Source organism: Rhinopithecus roxellana, chromosome 5 (assembly GCF_007565055.1).
Source record: "Rhinopithecus roxellana isolate Shanxi Qingling chromosome 5, ASM756505v1, whole genome shotgun sequence".
Lineage (NCBI taxonomy): Eukaryota > Metazoa > Chordata > Mammalia > Primates > Cercopithecidae > Rhinopithecus > Rhinopithecus roxellana.
Genome location: NC_044553.1, coordinates 37,467,744 through 37,493,501, shown reverse-complemented (window position 1 = coordinate 37,493,501; position 25,758 = coordinate 37,467,744). Strand labels below are relative to the sequence as shown.

At 41.6% G+C, this 25,758-nt stretch overlaps 2 protein-coding genes and 1 non-coding gene across 9 annotated transcripts in view; 2 read left to right on the top strand and 1 right to left on the bottom strand.

The window, feature by feature from the left end:
• The first annotated feature begins 1,660 nt into the window (after positions 1-1,660).
• GABPB1 (GA binding protein transcription factor subunit beta 1) overlaps positions 1,661-25,758 on the top strand; it is an 80,709-nt gene continuing 56,611 nt past the window's right edge. For 4 of the 7 annotated variants that reach the window (XM_030930237.1, XM_010356611.2, XM_030930236.1 and 1 more), the window contains exon 1: positions 1,661-3,039. The gene's annotated coding sequence lies outside the window, so the exon portion shown is untranslated. Of the gene's footprint in view, positions 3,040-11,905; positions 11,930-25,758 lie in introns of all 7 variants that reach the window. The other 3 variants (XM_030930238.1, XM_030930235.1, XM_030930239.1) reach the window with 1 other exon arrangement.
• On the bottom strand, positions 1,677-10,665 carry LOC115897548 (formin-like protein 3). Its single transcript, XM_030930804.1, has 2 exons — positions 10,560-10,665; positions 1,677-3,801 (listed from the first exon to the last, which is right to left on the bottom strand). The coding sequence occupies exons 1-2, from the start codon at positions 10,663-10,665 to the stop codon at positions 3,155-3,157; spliced, it is 753 nt and encodes a 250-aa protein (XP_030786664.1). The 3' UTR covers positions 1,677-3,154.
• LOC115897769 lies at positions 10,705-10,807 on the top strand. Its single transcript, XR_004057565.1, has one exon. It is a non-coding gene; the product is annotated as a U6 spliceosomal RNA (small nuclear RNA).

The following is a 25,758-nucleotide window of genomic DNA, read 5'->3' as shown; positions in this document are numbered from 1 at the left end:
AGTACACTGACCAAAAGACAGCTACTTACTTCAGCTACACTGACCTTGCTGTTCCCTAAACACAACAAACTTCTCACCTTAGGGCCTTTGCCCCGCTATTTTGGTCTCACACACTGTTCTTAAGTCCTTTCTAATACCTTCTCAGTGAGGCCATCTCTGATCAACCAACCACCAAAAGTTTGCTCTCTTTTCCCCAGACTAACACTTTATCCAATCAGCCTTTAATTCTCTTCACGAACTTTTTTTTTTGAGACGGAGTCTTGTTCCATCGCCCAGGCTGGAGTGCAGTGGCGAGATCGCGGCTCACTGCAGCCTCCATGTCCTGGGTTCAAGCTATTCTCCTGCCTCAGCCTCCGGAGTACCTGGGATTACAGGAGCGTGCCATTGTGCCCAGTTAATTTTTGTATTTTTAGTAGTGATGGGGTTTCGCCAGGTTGGCCAGGCTGCTCTCTAACTCCTGAGCTCAGGCGATCCATCCACCTCAGCCTCCCAAAGTGCTGGGATTACCGGCGTGAGCCACTGTACCCGGCCTTCTTCACGAACTTACGGGATATTCTCTCATTTTTAAAACTTGTTTATACGCTGTTTCCCTCTAAAAACAAGAGTAGGAACCGTTTGTTTTGCTGCTGCTTCATTTCAGTGTAGGTGAACACCTACTCTGTACCTGGCACAGAGTAGGTGTTCTTCCAACAGTGTTGAATGAATATCTAATTGCTGACTACACATATCTGTCTGGTTGGCTCACAGGCACTTCGAATTTTACATGGTCAAAACAGAGACTTCTTTCTTCCCTAACATATATTCTCTTGTTTCTAATCTCAGTGAAGATATTACTACCCTTGTAGCTGCTCCACCAACTCACTTGGCAGTCACCTCTGACACCTATTTCCCTCAGTAATTTTCCGTTAACCAAATCTCCCAATAACCACTTCATTTTCCGTTAACCAAATCTCCCAATAACCACTTCATTTTCTTCACAACTACTTGCCACCAACTCAGTCCAAGTCATTATTGGCTCACAGTCTACTGTTTACTCCAAACTCTTTTCCTTGCCTCAAATTTTTGTGTAACAGTGATCTGTCTAAAATGAATTCAATCCTGATTCTACTACTTAAAATCTTTCAATATCTTCCTCCTGGCTCTCAGAAGCTGACTTCTGCACATAGCATTCAAGGGCTTCACAAGCAGACCTCCAGCACTGTTTTCTGTACCCAAAAATCTCTCTAGTGTTAGCCTCCAAACATCGGTACTTACTGCTTCTTATCTAGAAGGTCTTCCACAATACCCTTATTAAAGCTAATTGCTTCTCTAGTCCCATTCCATTTTATTTCTCCCTCTTAGTTTAGTAAGGGGTTCCTCCTTTATTTGATTCCACAGTATTAAGCAGCTTCACTCTCATCATACTGATGATGCCTACTTACTTGTCTACATTCTACAGCGTAAGATAAATGGGGACAACGATTTTCTAACAATAATTAGCTGAATGTTCACTCAAACAATGCTCATTCTGGGGGCAACGATTTTCTAACAATAATTAGCTGAATGTTTACTCAAATAATGCTCATTCAAATAATGTTACAGAAAAACATCAGCATTTTGACAAATTTCTATTAACTGAAGCAATGAAAATATTAAATCAAAAGAAAACATAGACTACGGTTCCTATGCTTTTTTTGTTTTAGCCACAATGCTTTAATAAATTACGCAAAGACTACAAACCTTTATTACATCAATTGTTACAAAAGGCTAAGTGGAGAAAGATTACTTATCTGAGGCTGCACAAAATCAGTGGGCAATATGGGTTTCATTTAAGCTTGTCAGTTCTCCTGGATTAAATTCTTGGCGCTGTCTCACATACTCCCAAGTCCTAGATGTAGGATGCTAGAAGTTGCAGTTACTAGGTTGGGAAAGCCATGCCCTGACTCCCCTGCGAAAAACATATCAATATGTTAAGTTCCTTAGCAAATCACATCTAGATTAAGTTCATAAGGCTTTTTTTTTTTTTAACTTTGCAAATCTCCAAACTTTTGCTACTTAATAAAATACAACAAAAGTTTTGACATTCCAGCCACGGAAAAACAGATCTCTACCTCTGAGGTGGCAGTAATCCAAGCAGTTACTAGGATCTACGAAATACGAGACATCATTAGAATGCTCGGAAAAAAATCTACAGAAATATGTACATCTTCGTCATGAATCTGACCGCTGAGTTTACGCAAAAGTGGAAAAGGAACTTCACTTGTTCCTTCCCTGGTACCTTCACAGCGTCTCCCGTCCCAGTCTGACTAGTTGAATCTAGGGACACTTAAAAGGTAAATCCTAGCCTCCTGGCTGTCCTTCCGTCTCCCAGGATTCTGCTAGGCCGCACAGTTGGCAAGCTTAAACTCCAAAGATTCCGCACTCTCCGTCTTTAAACGGTCATGTCACAGAGACACGAAGGTTAGCACAGGAACATTAGTTTCCGAACTGCTACCCACCGCAGAAACAGGCGGGAAGGCTCCGCGGCCACCCAGTCTCTCCGCCGCGCACATGGCCGGCCGCAGCTCCCACCCCCGCTGCCGCGCAGGCGCCGGGCGGGCCGGGACTTGCGGTCGCCGAGAGCGGATCATTCCGCCGCTTTCTTTGTGTGGCTGAAGCGCTAGAAATGGCATATTTTCCTCCCTTTCGTTAAAAAATCAGACTCGCTTTCCCCTCTCTCCCGGTGGGAACAGAGTCAGGGAGTGGGTGGGAGCGGGATCTGCCGATGAGTGCAGAGGCGGAAAATCCTCGGGCGAGGAGCTGACGAGGGCCGGGTCCGGGAGGGATGCTGGGAGCTTGACTCACTCGCACACCATGTGTCCCTCCGCGCGCAGCACGGGGGACTTTTCGGTGGGGATTTTGGGCGCCGACCAGACGCGGCATTTTCGGAAAATAGCGCCCTGTGCTGCTGAAGCGCTTTGTGTGTAGCGGGGCCGCGTCAGCCCGGCCGGGTACGAGGCGCCTCGGGTCGCCGCACCACCTCCTGCTGCCTTCCCGTCGCCGCTCCCGAAGCTTTTCCAGGTCAGTGCGGGTCTGTGTAGGGCCCTGTTACCACCGGATGTGGAAGTTGATCTCTTCGCTGGTAAAAAATAATTCCACTTCCCCCGGAACCCAGATCATCCCCGCGATTTCCTGTTTATTGCATTAAGGCGCCGGGTTTCCGGGGCTCCTGGCCCCGCTTATTCCGCGGGGGTCGGCGGGGTCGGCCTGGGCGCCCGCTCCGCCCGCGCCGCCGCTGCGCTTTGTCCGCTGGGCACCCCGTTTCTGGGAGGGGCGGGCAGACATGGTGGCGGCCGCCGCCCCCTCCTCGGCCCTGGGGTGCGGCGGCCTCCTCGCGGCTACCCGGCGGGCCGGTCCCGAGCGGCAGCCCCGGGGTGGCGATGGGGTCACGCCGAGGCAGCGGAGGTTCTGCGGGCGACTGGAGGTTGGCGGTGGGCGGGAGAAGGAGGAAGGCAGGCGCGGCTGGGCCCGGCCTCTGGCGCCGCGGTACCCTTTGTTTGGGCAGCTTGACGGCCCCGCCGGGCTCTCCGGAGAGGGGAACGGGCGGCGGGGGCGGCGGGTCCTGGGCGCCCTGTGCTGCGGCGCCGAGAGGCGCTCGGGCCGCGGCGGGATCGGCCGGTCCAGACAGGGTTAACGGGAGAGCCTGGCCAGTCCCGCGCGGGGCCCCCGCTGCGACAGCCTTGGCCGCGGGGACTGGAGTCCTGAGTGGGAGAAGCCTGCCGTTTTGAAGGCTTGGGACTTCTGCCCGAAAGACTTCGTCGCCGAGACCCGCGGGTGCACGGCCTCAGGGAAGAAGTTGAGAATTTTGCCAGGTCATCTCTGCCAGGGCACAGTTCATCAGTGTGTATTTAGTGTGTTTCGGTGAAGCTGTCCAAGTGTGTTGAATCAGCGTGCCTAGCCTCAAGGGTGCATCGTGAAAACTGAAACCAAAGGAATGATACAGGCCTGCTTTGTGTGTATCTTCCCACTTGAAGCTTGTTTTCAGTACAAATACTCTTGCTTTAAACCTGATTGGACTGTGGCGAGCGGACATCTGTTCAAAGGAGGGGCCGAGACCACAGTACTTCTGAAGGGGGCTTGATAATGTGGAAACATTTTAAGTTTTCTCTCCGGACTGTTTTGCTCTTTCAATTCAGGCAAGTTACTGAAGTACGTTTTTTATCTAGAAAAAGGTTTGATGTAGGCTGTAAATGGTCCTTGTAAAGTACATTGCCATCCCAGAATTAAAAGATTCACTCTCATTTATTATGCAGAAGTTAGTGGTCAGACATTCTTGTAGATAGTTTATCTCATGTGAAGACCCACCCAGCTTGGTTTAAATTTTTTTCTCACTGACGTACAAACCATCAGCTTTGATACTTGCATTTTCAGGGTCAGACTTTGAGGAAACTAAAGATGGCTTTATTTTCTTTTCTCCCGGGTTTTTTTTTTTTCCAAAAACAAAATCCATGACATGTTAACATAGATGATATGTTAAGAGTAACATCTTGCATTTTTGCAAATCTTTTTAATGCCTGGTTTAATAGAAGATTCTCAAATCTACGTCACTGTTGTGGTTAGCACACCATGTAACCTCTGGAACACTCCACTGTACACTCATACTTTTTTTTTTTTAAACCAAAAAACAGAAATGTGTCATTCTTACCGTGCTTTCACCATACAAGTCAAATCAGGATGTTATGCAAGACACATTTTAACAAGACGAATAAGATTGATTCCCATACTTTTTTTTACTGGGCTCCAGCTTTTTTAAAAGTTGGAATTTAGGTACCTAAACAAAATCACAGATAATGACTGCATAATCTACCTATGATCTCGGAGACTCAGGAACATTTGAAAATATTCTTAAGTGATTAAAAAATTTAATTCTAGTACATATAATGATTTACACAAGAAACACGTGAATTCCACATTACATATGGTATTAATAGTTGTGTGTAAATGTTATCTTTAAAGATGAAACATGCTGAAAACTATAGGAGGTGCAGATTTTACAGAAAACTAGTTCTGCAGTGAATCCTTTGGTGAAACGAATAGTTCGCAGATACGTATCCTTAGAGTTCTCAGTCTCTTTGAATCATTCTGGGTTTTCTAGGTTGGGAGACAATTATACCTAATTGATTAATGCGTAAAAATTTAAGGCCATACTTTAATGGTTTTGAAAGGAAGCTAAGTTTGTTTCCAGTTGTTTCTGTGAACTCCAGTCTGAATCTGTCAGTCTGTAGTTCTCTACTGTTCCATCAACAGGAAGCATCTGGTCATTCTTCGTGTAATTGTTAGAAAATACCAGGTGTATTTTTAATGTTTGCTGTTTAAATGAAAATAGATTGGATCTTGGTTAAGTTTACTTGGTTTGGCCAGGCACAGTGGCTCACGCCTGCAATCCCAGCACTTGGGGAGGCGGAGGCGGGCCGATCACCTGAGGGTTAAGAGTTTGAGACCAGCCTGGCTAACACGGTGAAGCCCCATTTCTGCTAAAAGTACAAAAAATTAGCCGGGTGCGGTGGCGTGCGCCTGTAATCCTAGCTACTTGGGAGGCTGAGGCAGGAGAATCGCTTGAGCCAGAGAGATGGAAGTTGCAATGAGCCGAGATAGCACCATTGCATTCCAGCTTGGGCAACAAGAGCGAAACTCCGTTTCGTCTCAAAAAAAAAGTATGCTTGGTTTTAGTTTGTTTTTTCCTCTAACATTGTGTCATTATACTGGACCACATCTCCTGTACCATGAATGTTTTGTTTTGTTTTGTTTTTCTTTTGCCCTTCATTACCTTGTTAGAAATAGTAACAGGTAAAGTTCACATGTCATGAGGAATTCAGAAATTCAGAAATTACATGAAGTTTTGCATCATGAATTTATTTTTGAGGGTGCATGAGGCGGTTACCCAGTCTCTGTTTGCAGGTAGCCTGAGTTCAGATGAACTCTCTGATGGCCTTCATCTTTTCTGACTTTGCAAACGTTAAAAAACAAACCCACACAAAATCTCGAAGTTCAGAGCAACTTAGTTTCCTTAGTGTCATCCTTCCCCTCCCCTCTCCTCCCCCACAACTAGTATGATTTCCAGCTAGTAATCACAATGTTTCTATAGCCTGATGTGCCTACTTTGGTATAGCTATAATTAGTATTATAGTTTTCTGAAGATGTTTGTTCCATCATGCTTTCTAGAAGGTAAATCTAGCACTAGATGAGATCAGTATTAGGGCCTGTGTTTTTTCTCAGTGTTGACATCACAGTGCTCTATACAGAGAAGATGCTTTGGTGCAATCAGCTGTCAGTTCAGTTGTTGGTGGGCTAGTACACCTTTCTCTGTCTCTCTGTCTGTCTGTCTGTCTCCCTCCTTCCCTCCCTCCCTCTCTCCCTCCTTCCCTCCCTCTCTCCCTCCTTCCCTCCCTCTCTCCCTCTTTCCCTCCCTCTCTCCCTCCTTCCCTCCCTGTGTTCCCCTCTGCACCTTTTCTTTCTTTGACAGGGTCTTGCTTTCTCTGTTACCCAGGCTTAGTGCAGTAGTGCAGTTATACTTCACTGCAAGCTCCACCTTTCAGGCTCAAGCGATCCTGCCTCTGCCTCAGCCTCCTGAGTAGCTGGGACTACAGGTACCTGCCAATGTGTCCGGCTAATTTTTTAACTTTTTTGTAGAGACGAGGTCTCACTATGTTGCCCAAGCTGGTCTCAAACTTCTGGATTCAAGTGATCCTCCCACCTTGGCCTCCCACGTTTTGGCATTACAGGCGTCAGCCACCAAACCTGTCCGAGAGTAATTCTGAAGAAGGTAGAATAGCTTATTGAAAGAGCAAGGTGTTAGCCCCACTTTACTTTGTACTAGTTATATTATACGTGGGGTATTGAGTCAGCTTTTTGGGTAGATACTATCATAAGTGAGACCTTGTATTCATTCTCAGACTTTATCCGAATAATCTGGAGAGCTAATAAGAAACCACACAGAGGCCCAAACTTACGTGGGGTAGGAACGGACCTTTATTTTTCTCATTTCCAAGGTGGTAGACACCAAAGTGTCAAAATCACTTATCTGTAGAGCATAAACGAGGACCTTGATCATGAGAGAAATGGAAATGAGAAAAAGTTGAAAAAATGGGATATTTGACCTAAAGAAGAGGAGCTTCTTTTAAGAAGTAACAGCCACCTTTAAGGATTTGGAGTTCTGTCACACAGAAGGATCACATTTGACCAGAAGGAACTAGGGTCAGTGGGTAGAAGTTTAAAAGAAACAGATTTCCGCTCTATTTCAAGAGAAATTTCCTCAAAACTGTGAAAATAGAATGAGTTGTTTTGGGTGGTAGGCTGTTCCTTTTCACTGACAGATTGAGGATTCTAGAGTAGAGGAATCATGCTGAAGGAGAATTTGGGCTAGGTGTCTTCAAGTTACCTATAAACTTTGAGGTTTTATTAAATATGCCGAGGTTTACAGGTGGAAGAACAAAAAACTAATTGAGTGAAACAAGCTGGTTAACTTAACTGGATAATAGTTTTTGCCTTTTTTGATAAAGAGAAATGAGTATTAAGTGAGAAGGCTATTTAATGAAGGACTTTAAACCACACTGTAATTTGGCAGATTCAGAAGCCTTAAAAATGGGCATACTTTCTGACATGGAAATTCCCTTTAAAGAATTTTTTTTTGATGTAGTAAAGATGTGTGTGAACATTTAGCTGTGAGCATACCAATTGCGGTGTTGATTATACAATCTGTGTGTTAATGCCTTTAACCCCCACGGTAATCATATGGAGTGGGTAGTGCTATTTCTGTTTTTCAGAAGAGAAAACAGGCATAGAGAAATGAGGTTGCTTGCTCAAGGTACCTGAGTTACTTAAGTTTTAGGGCCAGGACTTGAATCCAACCACTGTGACTCTAGAGCCAGTACTATTGATCATTATATGGTAAAATTGTAAACCTAAATATTTCACAGTGGTTGTTAGGGTCCATCCATACAGTGGGGTACTGCCTTCTCAGCCATGAAAATGATGATAGAATAATATAAATACATGAAAGGATGTCTTGGTATATGTAAGTGAGAAAAAGTAAGATTTAAAAACATGATTCCATTTGGTAAAAAAACCCAAAATATATTGATGTTTGGAGGGATATGTGCCAAATTGTTAAGTGGTTATTTCTGAGTGTAGTTTTATAGGTGATTTTTTTTTTTTTTGGCTTATCCAAATTTTCTAACTTCTGCAATGACTATAAATTATCTATCGTGTGTTGTAATTAAGATATTAAGATGTTATTTTTCAATAAAAAATAATGTTACATAAGCTGAGAAATTTGGGTTTTATACTCTGCATTTTAAGCAAGTTCGTAGAAATTGTACATAAATGAGAATTTGCAAATGCATGTAGTGTTTTGTCATTTTTTGTTTGATTCCTTATTCTGGAAGTAATATCAATTGAGTAGAGAAACATATCACTGACTCCTAGCACCCTACCATAATCAATTATCTTATTTTCTTGTGTTTTGTTACCCTTATGTGTAATATTTTAAATATTCATCCCAGTGTCATCCCAGTTAGTCACACTCTAGCTGTGTGATTTTAGGCAGTTTACTTAATCTCTCCATGTCTCAGTTTCCTTCTTTGTAAAATGGGGATTATTATAATACTTAGCACATGATGATTGGAAAGATTAAATGAGTTATTTCATATAAAGTGAACAGTATCTGACACATAGTTAATAGCTCAATAAATGTTAGCAATTATAGGATCACAGTCCACCATTCAAACTCTTAGGATCTAATAGGTTATGGAATTAGGAATTTTTTTTGATAAGGGCAAGGTAGTAATGTATAGCCTTCCAAAAGAGTCCAGTGCAGTATCCCCCTTCAAAAGTGTTACTGTTTCTACAGCAAAATGTATGAATGCTTGCACTAAATAGGATAAAGACTGTAAATAGCTTCATATCAGCTTGGGTAAGGTTTACCACAAGATGAATTATTTTGGGTTTCAGAAGTTTTTTGGATTTTTGGAATTGCAGATAAGGAACCTATAAAATATTAATTTTGAGTCCTATTTTATAATATTAAAACATCTTTTCATGGCATTGTATAGTTTTATAGTGCATGGTAAATTAAAGTCAGTTAAAATGAAATAATGGAAAATGTCCACCTCCATCTCCTTTGATTAAAAAAATACTGAGCACACTGATACTATGATTTAAAAAAAAAAAAATTTTTTTTTTTTTTGAGATGGAGTCTCTGTCACCAGGCTGGAGTGCAGTGGCACGGTCTTAGCTCACTGCAGTCTCCACCTCCTGGGTTCAAGTGATTCTCGTGCCTCAGCCTCCCGAGTAGCTGGGACTACAGGCGTGCGCCACCACGCCCAGCGAATTTTTGCATTTTTAGTAGAAACGTGGTTTCACCATGTTGGCCAGGATAGTCTCTTATCTCTTGACCTTGTAATCTGCCTGCCTTGGCCTCCCAAAGTGCAGCGATTACAGGTGTCAGCCACTGTGCCCAGCCTAAAAGTTTCGCAGTTTAAATTAAAAAAAAAATGGCCGGGTGCAGTATCTCATGTCTGTAATTCCCGCACCTTGGGAGGCTGAGGCGGGTGGATCAGTTGAGGTCAGGAGTTCGAGACCAGCCTGGCCAATATGGTGAAACGCCGTCTCTACTAAAAATACAAAAATTAGCCAGACATGGTGGCGTGCGCTTGTGTCTTAGCTACTCAGGAGGCTGAGGGGGGAGCAACCCTTTAGCCTGGGAGGTGGAGGTTGTAGTGAGCTGAGATTGCGCCACTGTACTGCAGCCTGGGTGACAGAGCAAGATTCTGTCTCAAGAAAAAAAGAAAAAAAACTGAAACTTTAAAAAATTGGTCCTGCCTGTGATTCTATTTTTAAGAATATTTTAAACCCATTAATGTCGTGATTATATTATATAATATAGAATCTTTTTTTTCTGAATGAGGCTTGAGCATTCCTATAACCCAATTAGCTTGTTTATGTCTCATTACGCTTGAGGGATAAGATACTTTTACTATGGTGGTTTATTATAGTAGTGATTCTTTTTTTGTGTGTGTGAGATGGAGTTTCACTCTGTCACCCAGGCTGGAGTGCAGTGGCGTGATCTTGGCTCACTGTAACCTCTGCCTCCTGGGTTCAAGTGATTCTCCCACGTAGCTGCAGTTGCAGGTGCCCGCCACCACACCCAGCTCATTTTTTTATATTTAGTAGAGACGGGGTTTAGCCATGTTGGCTAGGCTGGTCTCGAACTTCTGACCTCAAGTGATCTGCCCGCCTTGGCCTCCCAAAGTGCTGAGATTACAGGCATAAGCCACTGCGCCCAGCCTATAGTAATGATTCTTTAAAGGACGTGGATAGATGCCAATGTGATACCTGTCTTTAGTGCACCCATTCTGTGCATGTAGAGACTGAGGTGGTTCTTTTTTTTTTTTTTTTTTTTTTTTTGAGGCCAAGTCTGGCTCTGTGGCCCAGGCTGGAGTGCAGTGGCACAATCTCGGCTCACTGCAAGCTCCGCCTTCCGGGTTCACGCCGTTCTCCTGCCTCAGCCTCCTGAGTAGCTGGTGAGGTGGTTTTAAAATTACAGAACTGAACTTTGGAATTCAGTCGATTCTTCTCATTATGGTAACAGTTTTGGATGTATAGCCCCTTCTGACTCCTGGAATCCTTTATGTCCACAGCACTTCCCATGTATCCAAACAGAGGAAAAAATAATTAGTAGTCTAGTGCTTGTTTCAGCAGCAAATATACTAAAATTGGAACGATGCAGAGAAGATTAGCATGGTCCCTGCACAAGGATGACACATAAATTTGTGATGTGTTCCATGTTTATTCTTTTTAATGATAAAAAATAAAAAAAAATTGTGTGGTGTGTAAGTGAATGATTTAAAAAATTTCCTTTATGCCCTGAATGGCTCGTGTGAACTCTGTGTCTTTGCCGATGTGATTATTCTTCCTATGTTCCTTTACTTGTTCCATTCATAGAGACCCTCAGTTTCTCTCCCTTAGTGCTATGGTCTAAATACTTGTGTCTCCCCATAATTCATGTTGAAATCTTAACTTCTAAGATGATGGCATTAGGAGGAGGTGGGGCCTTTGGGAGGTGATTAGCTCAGGTGGGTAGAGCCCTCACAAGTGGGATTAGTGCTCTTAAAAAATAGACTCCAGGCTGGATGCAGTAGCTCATGCTTATAATCCCAGCACTTTGGGAGGCTGAGTTGGGTAGATCAGGAGGTCAGGAGTACAAGACCAGTCTGGCCAAGATGGTGAAACCCCATCTCTACTAAAAATACAAAAATTAGCCGGGCGCAGTGGTAGGCGCCTGTAATCCCAGCTACTCGGGAGGCTGAGGCAGGAGAATTGCTTGAACCTGGGGAGTGGAGGTTGCAGTGAGCAGAGATCGCGCCACTGCTCTCCAGCCTGGGTGACAGTATGAGACTCTATCTCAAAAAAAAAAAAAAAAAAAAAAAGAGACTCCAGAAAGCTTGTTAGCTCTTTCTTCCACATGAGGTTACAAAAAGACTGCTGTCTAGAAGCTGGCCCTTACCAGATACTGAATCTGCCAGTGCCTTATCTTGGACTTCTCGGCCTCCAGAACTATTAAAAATGGTTTTCTGGGCTGGGTGTGGTGGTTCATACCTGTAATCCTGGCACTTTGAGGAGGCTGAGGTGGGAGGATTGCTTGAGGCCAGCCTCGGCAACATAGTGAGACCCCATCGCTACAAAAAAAACCAAGAAAATCATTTTCTGTTGTTTAGTAAGCTACCCAGTTCATGGTATTTTGTTACAGCAACCCAGTCTAAGACATTTAACTTACGCCTGTACGTACTAGATACAGTCTGCACTTTGACATCAGTCACTTATTTTATATTTTACTGGACTCATATTGTCAGATTTTTCCACCATCGATTTCTTCTGTTTTCCCTCACAGGTCACAGCATATTTGTGGAGGAAGGTGAGTAATTATGAAGATTTCTTGGCCACTATAAATTTATGCTGAACAATTCCAAATAGGCCCTTCCTACTTCTTGGCAATCATCTTATTAATTGCGTTTTTCTGTTGTCTTATATTCTTTCTTCCTCTTTTTAACTCTTAATAGATGCCGTTTACTTCTATTTAAGTGAAAAAGGAAAACAGGATACAAGCTTGCACATTTTTTTTTTCATTTAACCATGACAAATCACTGTTCTTTCATCTTATTTTGTAAATTGAATGGAAGAAGAATCCTGCTGCCACAGTTAATTACCTCTCTGGTCACTTTGATTTTTTTTTTTTTTTTTTTTTTTTTGAGACAGAGTCTCACTCTGTTGCCCAGGCTGGAGTGCAGTGGCACGATCTTGACTCACTGCAACCTCTGCCTACTGGATTCAAGCGAATCTCCTGCCTCAGCCTCCCGAGTAGCTGGGACTACAGGTGCGTGCCACTACGCCCGGCCAAGTTTTTTTGTATTTTTAGTAGATACGGGGTTTCACTGTGTTAGCCAGGATGGTCTCGATCTCCTGACCTTGTGATCCGCCTGCCTCGGCCTCCCAAAGTGCTGGGATTACAGGCTTGAGCCACTGCACCTGGCCTTGATCATTATTTGCAATGTTTTTTCTTCGCTATCTTAAAATATGTACAGACTTCTGTACTTTGGGAGGAAAAAATCAATTTTGATGAACTGCTGCTACTGTTCTATCTGCTGCATTTCTCTTCTTTATTTTCAAAAATTTTAAGAATTGACTTACAGTTGTTGCCCTGAGTTCTTACTTTTTTTTCGGAGACAAGGTCTCACTGTGTTGCCCAGGCTGGAGTACAATTGCAGCTCACTGCAGCCTTGACCTCCCTGGGCTCAGGTGATCCTCCTACCTCAGCTTCCTGAGTAGCTGGGACTGCAGGCATGTGCCACCATGCCTGGCTAATTTTTGTATTTTTCTGGTAGAGACAAAGTCTCACTGTGTTGTCCAGGCTATTCAACTCCTGAGTTCTTTTACTACTTCTTTCCTAAATTACGCAGTTTTGGACTATCATAAATCAGATTGTTGCTTCAGAGGACATCTTTTTTGTCAATAATAACGGCTTCATCCTGACTCTCTTCAGCTAGTATATATGTGTTACTATTTCCACCGAGGCTTCTTAATGTTCTTTCTTTGCCCTTTGTGTTAGTTTGCCATCCTGGTTTTCCCTTCTGACTACTACTATTCTGTTTTCTTTGTTGTTTCATGAGCCTCTTAGCACGATTATTCTCATCAGTAGTTGATTATCTATTCCCCTCTCAGATGTTCTATATGCTGATGGCTCCCAAATGTGTGTCCTATCCGTGTTTGTTGCTCTAATAGGTTACTGGATATTTCTGTTGGAAAACTCAAGGAATTTCCATCACTTTTAGATTTATTATTATTCAGCCTCCCACCTGCTTTCAGCATTTCTTTTAATTGTGTCATATTTAAATCTTGAAGTAGTCTGCAATGCATACTTTTGCTTTCTTTTTTTTCCCTATTATTTATTTCCTTTAAATTTTAGATTTTCCTTCCTTGAATCCGTTTTGCATATGGCTGCCAGAATGATTTTCCTGAAAAATTTTTGAACCCCTTGCTAAACATATAAGCCTAAGGAGAGAACATGTGCTGTTGACCTTTGCACTGTCTATTCTGTCAAAGTGAATTGAACCTGTGCTGAATAAATGTTTGAAGGGGTCACCATTTGCTCAAAAATTTGACTCCCAGTTGTTTACAAGATAAAGTCCAAATTCTACTTCTGACTTTCCAACCTTTTTATATTCTTTTTCAGCCTTATTCCTTACTGTTTAACATTATTAAGATGGTGTTTCCTCTGTAATATACCTTGCTTAAGCACAACTCCGTGCATTCTTCCTTTTCTTTGCCTATCAGAGCCTACTCAGGGATGTTTGCCCTGTGGCCGGCACTGTTCTAATCTCTGGTGTTAGAGTAATGAACAAAACGAAGACAAAGTCCCTGTTTTCTTGGAGCTGACGTTTGTGGGGAGGGACTCATAGTAAATAAATATGTGATATTAGGTGGTAATGAGTAAAATGAAAAGAAATAAAAGTAGGTAAGGGGAGGCCAGGTGTGGTGGCTCATGCCTGTAATCCCAGCATTTTGGGAGGTCAAGGCAGACAGATCACAAGGTCAGGAGATCAAGACCATCCTGGCCAACATGGTGAAACCCCATCTCTACTAAAAATACAAAAACTAGCTGGGCGTGGTGGTGTGTGCCTATAGTCCCAGCCACTCGGGAGGCTGAGGCAGGAGAATTGCTTGAACCTGGGAGGCGGAGGTTGCAGTGAGCTGAGATGGCGCCACTGCATCTCCAGCCTGGCGACAGAGCGAGACTCCATCTAAAAAAGAAAAGGAGATGAGGGGATAGATTGGTGGGATGTGGTAGCTGTCTTAGGTGGTCTGCGAAAGCTACTCCCTGGGCGTCCTGGAGTGCAGGAGGAAGCCATGCAGTTGTCTAAGTGAAGAGTTTTCTAGGCAATGGAACCAACATGTGCTAGACCCTAAAGTGCGAACACATTTGCCTTGTTCAAAGAATTGCTAAGACTTTTGTGGCTAGAGCACAGTAACTAAGGGGGAGAATGAGAGAGGAGCTGAGAAGAGATGGTGGGGAGACAGGTTATGCTTCAGTTGTTAAGTCCTTCATTGAAGAGGCCTTCCTTGACTGCTACAACTTGTTAATATAAACTTTGGAACCTATCAACTATGGAAGTAGCTCTCAGATGATTGTTTATTCTGACTCCCAATAAAAAATACATCTTACATAGTAATTGTCTTTTTATGTTACTGTGTGCATGTGTGTGTGTGTGAGATAACTACGTTTGATATATGCTGATATTTTCAAAAACATTGGCTTTAACCCACTCAAGTGATTTCACAGTCTGTTAATAGGTCATGACTAACAGTTTGAAGAGCACTGATCTATGGTATCTATACCCGCTTAAACAAAACACTGAACTACAAACTACTTTTGTTATAATCCACACATTTTTTTCAGTTTGTGAAATATTTTTGGTTAAAGATCTTACCTTCAATTTGTGTGTGTGTAGGCTTACAGTGTTTATAATAATGCTGAATAGAAAGGACTCGTTTAATTTGGCAAATATCTGTTGAGTGGTATATTAGAAGCTGCTAGATACTAAAATACACGTAAGAATAAGATAAACTATTAGCCTTTACTCCTATAAGGGTTAAAAAAAAAAAAAAAGATAAATCCCTATCTGAATTCCTAAGGTTTATGAGAGAGGAAAGCTTGTAAATAAATCATTTGTAATGTGATGGAATCTATCTAATAATGGAAGTGTGTTAAGGCTGCAATGAGAGAATAAAGAAGTGATTAATTCATTTTGCTGAGAAGGTCAAGGGAAACTTATTGGAGGAGGTAATGTCTGAACTGGGTTTGGAGGGAGAATAGAACTACTTAGGTAAGTTTGAGAGGGAATGACTTCTTAGGCAGGATAACATATAAAGGAGTAGAATCATGAGAGAGAATAGCACATGAGGGTATTGTAGATAACTCTATATTAAAATATAAATCCAAGGGGGAAATGTTGAGTGAAGAGGCTGCAGTGAGGCACAGGTCATATCCTTGAAGGTCTGAGATGCTTTGGAGTTACCACTTACTGATTATGCATATTAGGGGAAAATACTGTATAGTCAGAATTAACTTTTAGGAAGTTGCCATATGGGAAGTAAGATACCATCTCTCGATAATTCCAAAACAGCCAGTTTTTCCTCTAGTGATGAAATATATCACTGTTTCCTCAATTGTGCCCTAGAGGAAGATGGCTTACATTTATGGGCTATGTTGTACAAAATAAAATCGTATAAAATGTTAACTTATGTATTGCAATGAGAAGTTCATTCCATAAGATGCATTTGAGAACTGAGACCTACTGAGGAAATAGATTGATATTTCAGGCTCATGCTGGGACTTGTGTTTATTAACTAGAATGGTGAGTAGCCAAATGTTTAAATCTTCTTTTTTGGTTTTTTTTTTTTCGAGACAGAATTTCGCTCTTGTTGCCCAGGCTGGAGTGCAGTGACGCGATCTCGGCTCACTGCAACCTCCACCTCCCAGGTTCAAGTAATTCTTCTGCCTCAGCCTCCCGGGGTAGCTGGGATTACAGGCATGCGCCACCATGCCTGGCTAATTTTGTTCTTTTAGTAGAGACGGGGTTTCTCCATGTTGGTCAGGCTGGTGTCGAACTCCTGACCTCAGGTGATCTGCCCGCTTTGGCCTCCCAAAGTGCTGGGATTACAGACGTGAGCCACCGCACCTGGCCTAAATCATTTTCAAGTTAAATATACATGTGGTTCAGTGCCACTGTATTCTATGGGTGATTGGAATGTATAATTATATCTACATTCATTTTGGAAAGGTATTTTGATAAATTTGACCAAACCACAATTTAAAACTTCATGACAACATTAACATTTAGAATATACAAATTTTAAAGAAAAAATATACAAATTTAAAACAGACTGAGAGGAGTATGCAACATATGTAATAAACCAGAAATATACATATTGCACTCCTACAAAGAGAATGAAATGATAAAATAGGTAAAGAATATGAATAGGCAGTTTCTGAAGAGGAAACATAGTGGCCAACAAACATTTGATAAAGATCCACGGTCTCATTAGTAGTTTGAGAAATGCATGTTAAAACACAGTAATAGCATACTGTGCAGCTGTATAAAAAAATGAGGAAGTTCTCTCTGTGAACTAATAGGAAAAGATCTCTGGGATGTGTTGAACAGGAAAAGCAGGTGGGGAACAGTGTTATGTGGTAATGTTATTTATTTATTTTTTTTGGTGATTATAGAAATGCTGGAAGGATACTCATGAAACTAGTAAAGGTGATTACTTGTTGGAGTTGTGGGTCCAGGCTGGGTCGAGGAGGAGCAGTGAGTAGTGTAAATACTTCCCGTTGAGAATTTTCAATGTATACATTTCTGTGTTTGGGCTTTTGAGCTATATGAAAGTATTGCCTATTGAAAAAAGAAAAAGATGTGAAGTAGCCTTTATAGAACTTGACGACCAACTGTCTTAGTCCATTTGTGGTACTATAACAAAAATATAAACTAGTGACTTATAAAGAATAGAAATTTATTTCTCACAGTTCTGGAGGCTGGGAAGTTCAAGATCAAGGTGGTGGCAGATTCCATGGCTGGTGAGGGTCCATTTCCTGCTTTACTGATGGAGCCACCTTGCTGTGCCCTCATATGGTGAAGGGACAAAGCAGTTATCTGGCAGTAATTCCATCCATGAAATTATGAATGGAATGATGAGGTTTGCCCTCATGACCTAATCATCACTCAAAGTCCCCATCCACTAATACCATCACCTTGGGGTTAGGGTTTCAACATGTTAATTTTGTGGGGACACAAACATTGAGACCAGCTGTATGTAGAAGATGAGGGAGAGGGAAGAGTTGAAGATAGCTCCCAGATTTCTAAATTGGGAAGTAAAGAGGCTGTTAATATTATCAGGTAATGCAGAAGGAAGATTAGGTTTTGGCATGTGCCTGGGAAGTTCTGGACGTGCTAACTGACAAACCCTTACTACTTCTTAGTTTAGTGTTGGTATAATTTATGTACTTTAGATAAGGAACTTTTGAGCTTATCTTAAACATGAATGTTAAGTAGTCATCAGTAAATATTCTTTATCCATGGACATATTCTGGGTTAATTTTTAGAAAATTATGACTAATTTTATAATCATAATAGGGACACTGATAAACACAGGTACAATGTAGATAGAGAAATAGAGAATGTATAACTGATAAATATATAGCTTAGGTGGAAAGTAAGAGCTTAATTTATTAACATGGTTTCAAGAAGCTTTATTTTTTTTTCCAAGATGAAGTCTTACTCCGTTGCCCAAGCTGGAGTGCAGTGGCACAATCTTGACTTACTGCAACCTCTGCCTCCCAGGTTCAAGTGATTCTCCTGCCTCAGTCTACCAAGTAACTGGGATTACAGGTGCCTGCCACCATGCCCTGGTTAATTACCGGTTATTTATTTGTCTGTTTGTTTTTTGAGATGGAGTGTCACTTTGTTGCCCAGACTGGAGTGCAGCAGTGCGATCTTGGCTCACTGCAACCTCTGCCTACCAGGCTCAAGCAATGTTCCCACCTCAGCCTCCGGAGTAATTGGGACTACAGGCACGCACCACCATGCCCGGCTAATTTTGTATTTTTAGTAGAGACAGGGTTTCACCATGTTGGCCAGGCTGGTCTCGAATTCCTGACCTCAGGTGATCTGCCCGCCTTGGCCTCCCAAAGTGCTGGGATTACAGGTAGGAGCCACCGCACCCAGCTGCTGGTTAATTTTTGTGTTTTTAGTAGAGATGGGGTTTCACCATGTTTGCTAGTTTGGTCTCGAACTCCAGACCTCAGGTGATCTGCCTGCCTTGGCCTCCCAAAGTGAGACATGAGCCACCATGTCTGGCCTATGGTTCCAATTTAATGACATCTTTCGATATCTGAAATTCAAAGAAACAAAAATATATATGAAAAAGGAAGTCATCATGGTAGATGAGCTTATGCTGTAATATTTAAAACTGAAGTTTAGGCCAGGTGTGGTGACTCATGCCTGTAATCCCAGCACTTTGGTAGGCCAAGGTGGGTGGATCACTTGAGCCCAGGAGTTCAAGACCAGCCTGTGTAACATGGTGAAGCCCTGTCTCTACAAAAAATGAAAAAAATTAGCTGGGCATGGTGGTGTGTGCCTATAGTCCCAGCTACTTGGGAGGCTGAGGTGGGAGGATCCCTCGAGCCCAGGAGGTATAGGTTGCAGTGAGCCAACATCGCACCACTATAGTCCAGCCTGGGAGACAGAACTCTGAAGGAAAAATAAATCTCTTTGAAGTTTAGGGAAGTTTATAACAGCACAGAAATATTTTTTTATGTAGTACCTTTGGGAGTAACTGTATATAAGACGAAGAAAGAGATTTAACCTAATGGAGACAAGGAGTCATAACATGTTGGGTGCTACTTAAAACAAGCTCTTGGTCGGGTGTGGTGGCTCACGCCTGTAATCCCAGCACTTTGGGAGGCCGAGGTGGTTGGATCACTTGAGGTCAGGAGTTAGAGACCAGCCTGACCAACATGGTGAAACCCCGTCTCTACTAAAAATACAAAAATTAGCCGGGTTTGGTGGCACGCGCCTGTAATCCCAGCTACTTGGGAGGCTGAGGCAGGAGAATCACTTGAACCCGGGAGGCAGAGGTTGCAGTGAGCCAAGATCACACCACTACATTCCATCCTGGGCCACAGAGCGAGACTTTGTCTCAAAAAACAAAAACAAGCTTTTGGTATATAATTTAGAGTTCAAATTTTTTTTTGAGTGAATTATATTTCAGAATCTGATTTTTGAGGTTCTAATATATCCATACTACTTTTACCTGAGTTTTATTTGGCTAGAGTCTAAAATTAAGTAAAAGAGGAGCACAGATAAAGCACATACTTGTAGGACTTGCAAATAAATGTAGTTTTTTTCTGGATTTTTGTTAGTAAAGATTTGGGTGTGGAATAGTAATGAAAAAGAACTACTAAGTAATTCTTTTTTTTTCTTTTTTAATTGAGACGGGGTCTGTCTCTAACACCCAGGTTGGAGTGCAGTGGAGCAATCTCAGCTCACTGCAGTCCTCTACTTGGATTCTAGTGATCCTCTCACTTCAGCCTCCCGAGTAGCTGGGACCACATGCTTGCATCACCACACCTGGCTATTTTTTGTATTTTTTGGTGGAGACGAAATTTCTTCATGTTGTCCAGGCTGTTCTTGAACTCCTGAGCTCAAGTGATCTGCTTGCCTCAGCCTCCCAAAATGCTGGGATTACTACAGGTGTGAACCACTGCACTCAACCAGTAATTTTTGCTTAAGATTAAAAACTTTTAACCATTTATGTCTGAAGAGAAAATAGTTTACTAGTAAGTACTTTTTAAGATTCTTTTATTGCTGGCTTAGTCTTTCAAAAAATGCTTTAAAATTACAAATAATATTATAGAATCTCATAACAGGTGGAGATGGTCTTGTTTATGTGAGAGTGAAAAGGGTCTGAAACGTTCTGCCACCTCCAACCTGTGCTTACCTCTTTAGCCACTGTCCTTCTTGGTACTGAAGTCTGGAGCTTTGGGAATCACAAATTGAGAAATGCTGGATTGGGCTGGGCTAGAGTTTTGGATGGGCTCTGACCTCTACATATATATATATATATATATATATATAAGTAATTTTTTCTTCTTGAGACAAGGTCTCACTCTTTTGTCCAGGCTGGAGTGCAGTGGTGTGATCATGGCCCACTGCAGCCTCAATCTCTTGGGCTCAAGTGATCCTCTCACTTCAGCTTCCTGAGTAGCTGGGACTACAGGCACACACCACTGTGGCTGACTGGCCTGGTGCTCCTGAGCTCAGGATAATCCCCTTGCCTCATCCTCTCAGTCATGTACCACCATGCCTGGCTACATTTAACTTTTTATAATAGATTTGTGTATATTTAATTGTAGTAAACCATAAAATAGACAAAAATCTATATATATTTTATGCATTCCTGACACCTTTTTCTTAAGTTTTTAAATATGCAGTTGGTGAGTTTTGTTTTTGAGACAGTGTCTTGTTCTGTTGCCCAGGATGGAGTGCAGTGGCATGAACATGGCTCACTGTAACTTTGACCTCCTGGGCTCGAGTGATCCTCCTTCTTCAGCCTCCTGAGTAGCTGGGACCACAGCTGCGTGCCACCATGCCTGGCTAATTAAAAAATTAAAAATTTTTTTTGTAGAGATGGAGTCTCACTATGTTGCCTGGTCTGGTCTTGAACTCCTGGGCTTAAGCAATCTGCCTGCCTCACCTTCCTGAAGTGCTGGGATTATAGGTGTGAGACACTGTACCTAGGCTTGTGAGTTTTGTGAGTTTTTTTTAATTGTCAAAGATCTCAAAATACTTTTTTTTTTTTTTTGAGACGGAGTCTCACTCTGTTGCCCAGGCTGGAGTGCAGTAGTGTGATCTTGGCTTATTGCAACCTCCTCCTCCTGGGTTCAAGCAGTTCTCCCTGCCTCAGCCCTCTGAGTAGCTGGGATTACAGGTGCCCGCCACCATGCCCGGCTAATTTTTGTATTATTTTAATAAAGATGGGTTTTTGTCATGTTGGCCAGACTGGTCTCAAGCTCCTGACCTCAGGTGATCCACCTGCCTTGGCCTCCCAAAGTGCTGGGATTACAGGCATGAGCCACCATGCCCAGCCTCAAAATAATTTTCTAATATATTAAAAAAAAATGTATGAGTGAACTGTGCAATTCAAATCTATGTTGTTCAAGGGTCAAGCTGTACATCAGGAAGGTCACTTCCAAATATGTCTGGTTTCTGGATAATAGTGGCCTATTATCTTCTTTTTTTGTTTTTTGAGTTGGAGTCTTGCTCTATCGCCCAGGCTGGAGTGCAGCAGCGTGATCTTGGCTCACTGCAACCTGTGCCTCTTGGGTTCAAGTGATTCTCCTACCTCACCCTCCCCAGTAGCTAGGATTACAGGTGCATGCCACCATGCCTGGCTAATTTTGTATTTTTAATAGAGATAGAGTTACACCATGTTGGCCAGGCTGGTCTTGAACTGCTGACTTCATGATCCACCTGCCTTGGCCTCCCAAAATGCTGGGATTCCAGGTGTGAGCAACTGCTCCCGGCCGACCAGTCTTCTTTTTGAAGACAATTGAAAATGTTGGATAAAATACATAGAGCATTACCTTAATAGCTTTGAAGAACTGGGAAGAGAAGGGAATCTGTTAAGCCAAATTCTGGAAGAAAGCCTAAAGCAAGAAGTTAACAGACTATGTGGCGAACTGAAGCCTCTTTTGCCTTCAATATGTTTGCCAATATCAAGAAATTTAGATTTCTGTTCATCAGTCTTATGGGATGAGGTGGACAGAAATTAAGATGCAGAGCCCACCCAACATGTGGACATGTAAAGGCTTATGAGACATTCTTGCCTGATTAGGCTTGGGCTCCATATATCTATAGCTGAGAGGTAAGGATGAACCAGAACTAACCCCTTTTCATCACCTTTCATCACCTACCTCTCAATCAAATATCAAGGAACTTCAAGACAAGTTGTGTAGGCACTGAGCAGAGCAGGAGGAAAAAAGAGAAAGGAAACAAGCAAACAAAAGTCTTTACAAAGCCGTGCCCATAGCATAGGTGGGAAAGGGAACCATAAGCCATACTTAATTTAGATTGGTTCCTGACTCCAGGTGCTTATCAGAAGCAAATGCAAATGTTCTCTGACTGAAGGCTCCTTCATCTTAGGCCTCCCCACAGGTTTTCAAGGACAGTAATCAGCACATAGTCAAAGATAACTAGACATACAAGGAGACAAGGAACCATAGGCATGAACCAGTAGAAACAACAGACAGCAGAAAAAGATTTTCATAGGCATGATGTAATAGAATTAAAAGATACGTAATGAAACAACCAAGCTTACTGTGTTTACAGAAATAAGTGACAAATTTGAGAATAGGGAATAGGAAATGATATATTTTTTTAAGTGGCATCATAGTTTTGAAAAAACCAAATAGAATTTTTGGATTAAAAAATAACTGACTTAGGAGTTTGAGGCCAGCCTGAGCAACATGGTGAAACCTTGTCTGTACAGAAAATACAAAAAAAATTAGCTGGGTATAGTGGCATGTGCCTGTATTCCCAGCTGCTCAGGAGGCTGACATGAGAGGATTGCTTGAGCCCAGGAAGTCAAGGCTATAGTGAGCCAAGATGGTACCACTGTACTCCAACCTAGGTGACAGAATAAGACCTTGTCTCAAAAAAAAAAAAAAAAAAAAAGATAAAGTAACTGAATTAAAAACCTAATGATTCAATTTGCAGCAGATTGGACACATCAGAAAAACGATCAAACTGGAATATAGATTAGATAAAATTATCCAGAATGTAGCACAGATGATGGCTGGAGGCAAAAAGATGGGAATTATAGAAGACAGTGTAAGACATATGGGGATAGAGTGAGAGAGTCTTAATTGGAATTCCAGAAGGAAAGGAAGAGAGAATGGGACATTTGAAGAGATGATGGCTGATATTTTCCAGAACCAAGGAAAAATACCAAACCAGGATGCAAGAATTCCAGTGAATCCTAATTAGGATAATAATATGTCCACACCTAAACACATTGTAATAAAGTCACAGAAAGCCAAAAGTAGCTGGAGAAAAAGAAAACCATCAAAGGAGCAAGAATTAGAGTAATAGATGACTTTTCTTTTCTTTCTTTTTTCTTTTTTTTTGAGATGGAGTTTCACTCTTGTTGCCCAGGCTGGAGTGCAATCTTGGCTCACTGCAACCTCTGCCTTCTGGGTTCAAGCAATTCTCCTGCTTCAGCCTCCCTAGTAGCTGAGATTACAGGCGCCCACCACCACATGCAGCTAATTTTTTGTATTTTTAGTAGAGGCAGGGTTTCACTATATTGGCCAGGCTGGTCTCGAACTCCTGACCTCAGGTGATCCACCTGCCTCAGCCTCCCAAAGTACTGGGATTACAGGCGTGAGCCACCGCGCCTGGCAGGATGACTTTTCAACAGCAACAGTGGAAATCAGCAGACAGCGAAACATCTGCTATATGAAATGAAAACTACCTGTCAATCTAGAATTTTATGCCCAGTGAAAATATATTTAAAGAATGATGGTAAAATAAGGATATTTTCAGATAAAAACAACTTGTCATCAACATCTCACCCATGAAAGATCATTTAAATCAGCACTGTTCAATAGAAGTTTCTGTGGAAATGAGAATGTTATTTATTTTTTTCTTGAGACAGGATCTCACTCTTTCACACAGGCTGGAGTGTGGTGTAATCATGGCTCACTGAGCTAAAAACTATATTTATGGATTAAGTAATGTGATAATGTGATAATAATGTGATCACTCAGGCGATCCTCCTACCTCAGCCTCCTGAGTAGCTGGGATCACAGATGCACATGACCTCGACCTGGCTAATTTTTAAAATTATTTGTAGAGACGAGGTCTTGCTATGTTGCTCAGGCTCAAATTTCTGTGCTCAGGTGATTCTCCCACCTCAGTCCTAGAAAGTGCTGGGATTATAGGTGTGAGCCACCACATTTGGCCTGGAAATGTTCTTTGTCTGTGCTGTCCAATATTGTAGTCACAAGCTACATAGGGCTATTGAGTACTTGAAATATGGCTAGTGTAACCAATAAACTGAATTTTTAGTTTTATTTAATTTTTATTAAATAGCCACATGTACCATATTGGACAGTACGTTTTTAAAGGATATACTTAGGACAGAATGAAATTGATCCCAAATCACAAAATGAAATGTATGAAGAGTAAATGAAAGGTAAAGAAAATGACACATATTTAGAGAATGAAAATGAATATGGATTGCATTAAACATAGTAAAAACGTCTAATGGTTTAAAAACAAGGGAATAACAAGTAGGATAGAGTCTAGGATTTAAGGTTCTTGTCTTACCTAGAAGGATAGTAATTAAAAAAAAAAAAAACCTCTTTGTTATGGAAAATTTTAAATATGTAAAAGAGAAGAGTATAATGAATCCTTATGTATTTATTACCCACCTTCAACCATTATGAATTGATGACTAAAGTGTTTTTATATATATCCCAAGTATTTTAAAGTAAGTCATAACAATCACATTATTTAACCCGTAAATATATTGTTCTTAGCTCATAAAAGGTATGGGCTTAAAGTATAATACCAGTATCATATACAGAAAAAAATTAATAATAATTCTTAGCATTACGTACTTAGACAGTATTCACATTTTCCCAATTATCTAAAAAAATTATTTAAAAAATTATATTTGGTTTTTTCAAACTGGAATCCAAACAGGGTCTACATATTGCATTTGGTTGATGTGTTGCTTATGTCTTTTAAAATCTATAGATTTTTTGGGAAAAGAGAGAATAAATATTTTGATTAGACTTTACTGCATGGTATAATTTCTAGAAAACCAGTAAAAGAACAGAAACAGAGAGTGTAACTTCCAAATCAGTAGAGGAAATAAATAGAATGTTAAAAAAGAATTGAGGTAAAAGAAGGCAGCAGCAACAAAGGAGAGAAAAGAAACTGGACCGGGGGTGGGCATAATCCCAGCACTTTGGGAGGCCGAAGCAGGTGGATTGCTTGAGGTCAGGAGTTTGAGACCAGCATGATCAACATGGTGAAACCCCGTCTCTACTAAAAATACAAAAATTAGCCGAACATGGTGGTGCATGCCTGTAATCCCAGCTACTTGGGAGGCTGAGGCAAGAGAATCGCTTGAACCCAGGAGGTGGAGGTTGCAGTGAGCCAAGATCATGCCACTGCACTCTAGCCTGGGGGACAGAGCGAGACTCTTATTTCAAAGCAAAACAACCGAAAACTGAACAGGGGACAAATGGAAGGCACAAAATATGATGTTAGATTTAACTTAAATATATAGTAATTAAAGGTAAATTGTCTAATAACCACACAGATATCATCCAGACCTGAGGTGCCAGCAGCTCTTGCCTGGAATAATTTTCTAACTAGTACTCTTGCTTCAGTTCTTGCTTTCCACTATGTATTAACCATATGATAACAGGAGTAGTCTCTTAGCAATGTAAATCACATCACAACACTCTCCTGTTTAAAACTTTCTGACAACTCGGTAGTAATCTCAATAAAATTTACTCTTTACTAGTGCCTATAAGGCTCTATGTGATCCAGCCCATTCGTATTTCTATGATTGCATTTGCTGTTATACTTCTTCACTGTAGCTCAGGGCCCTTAC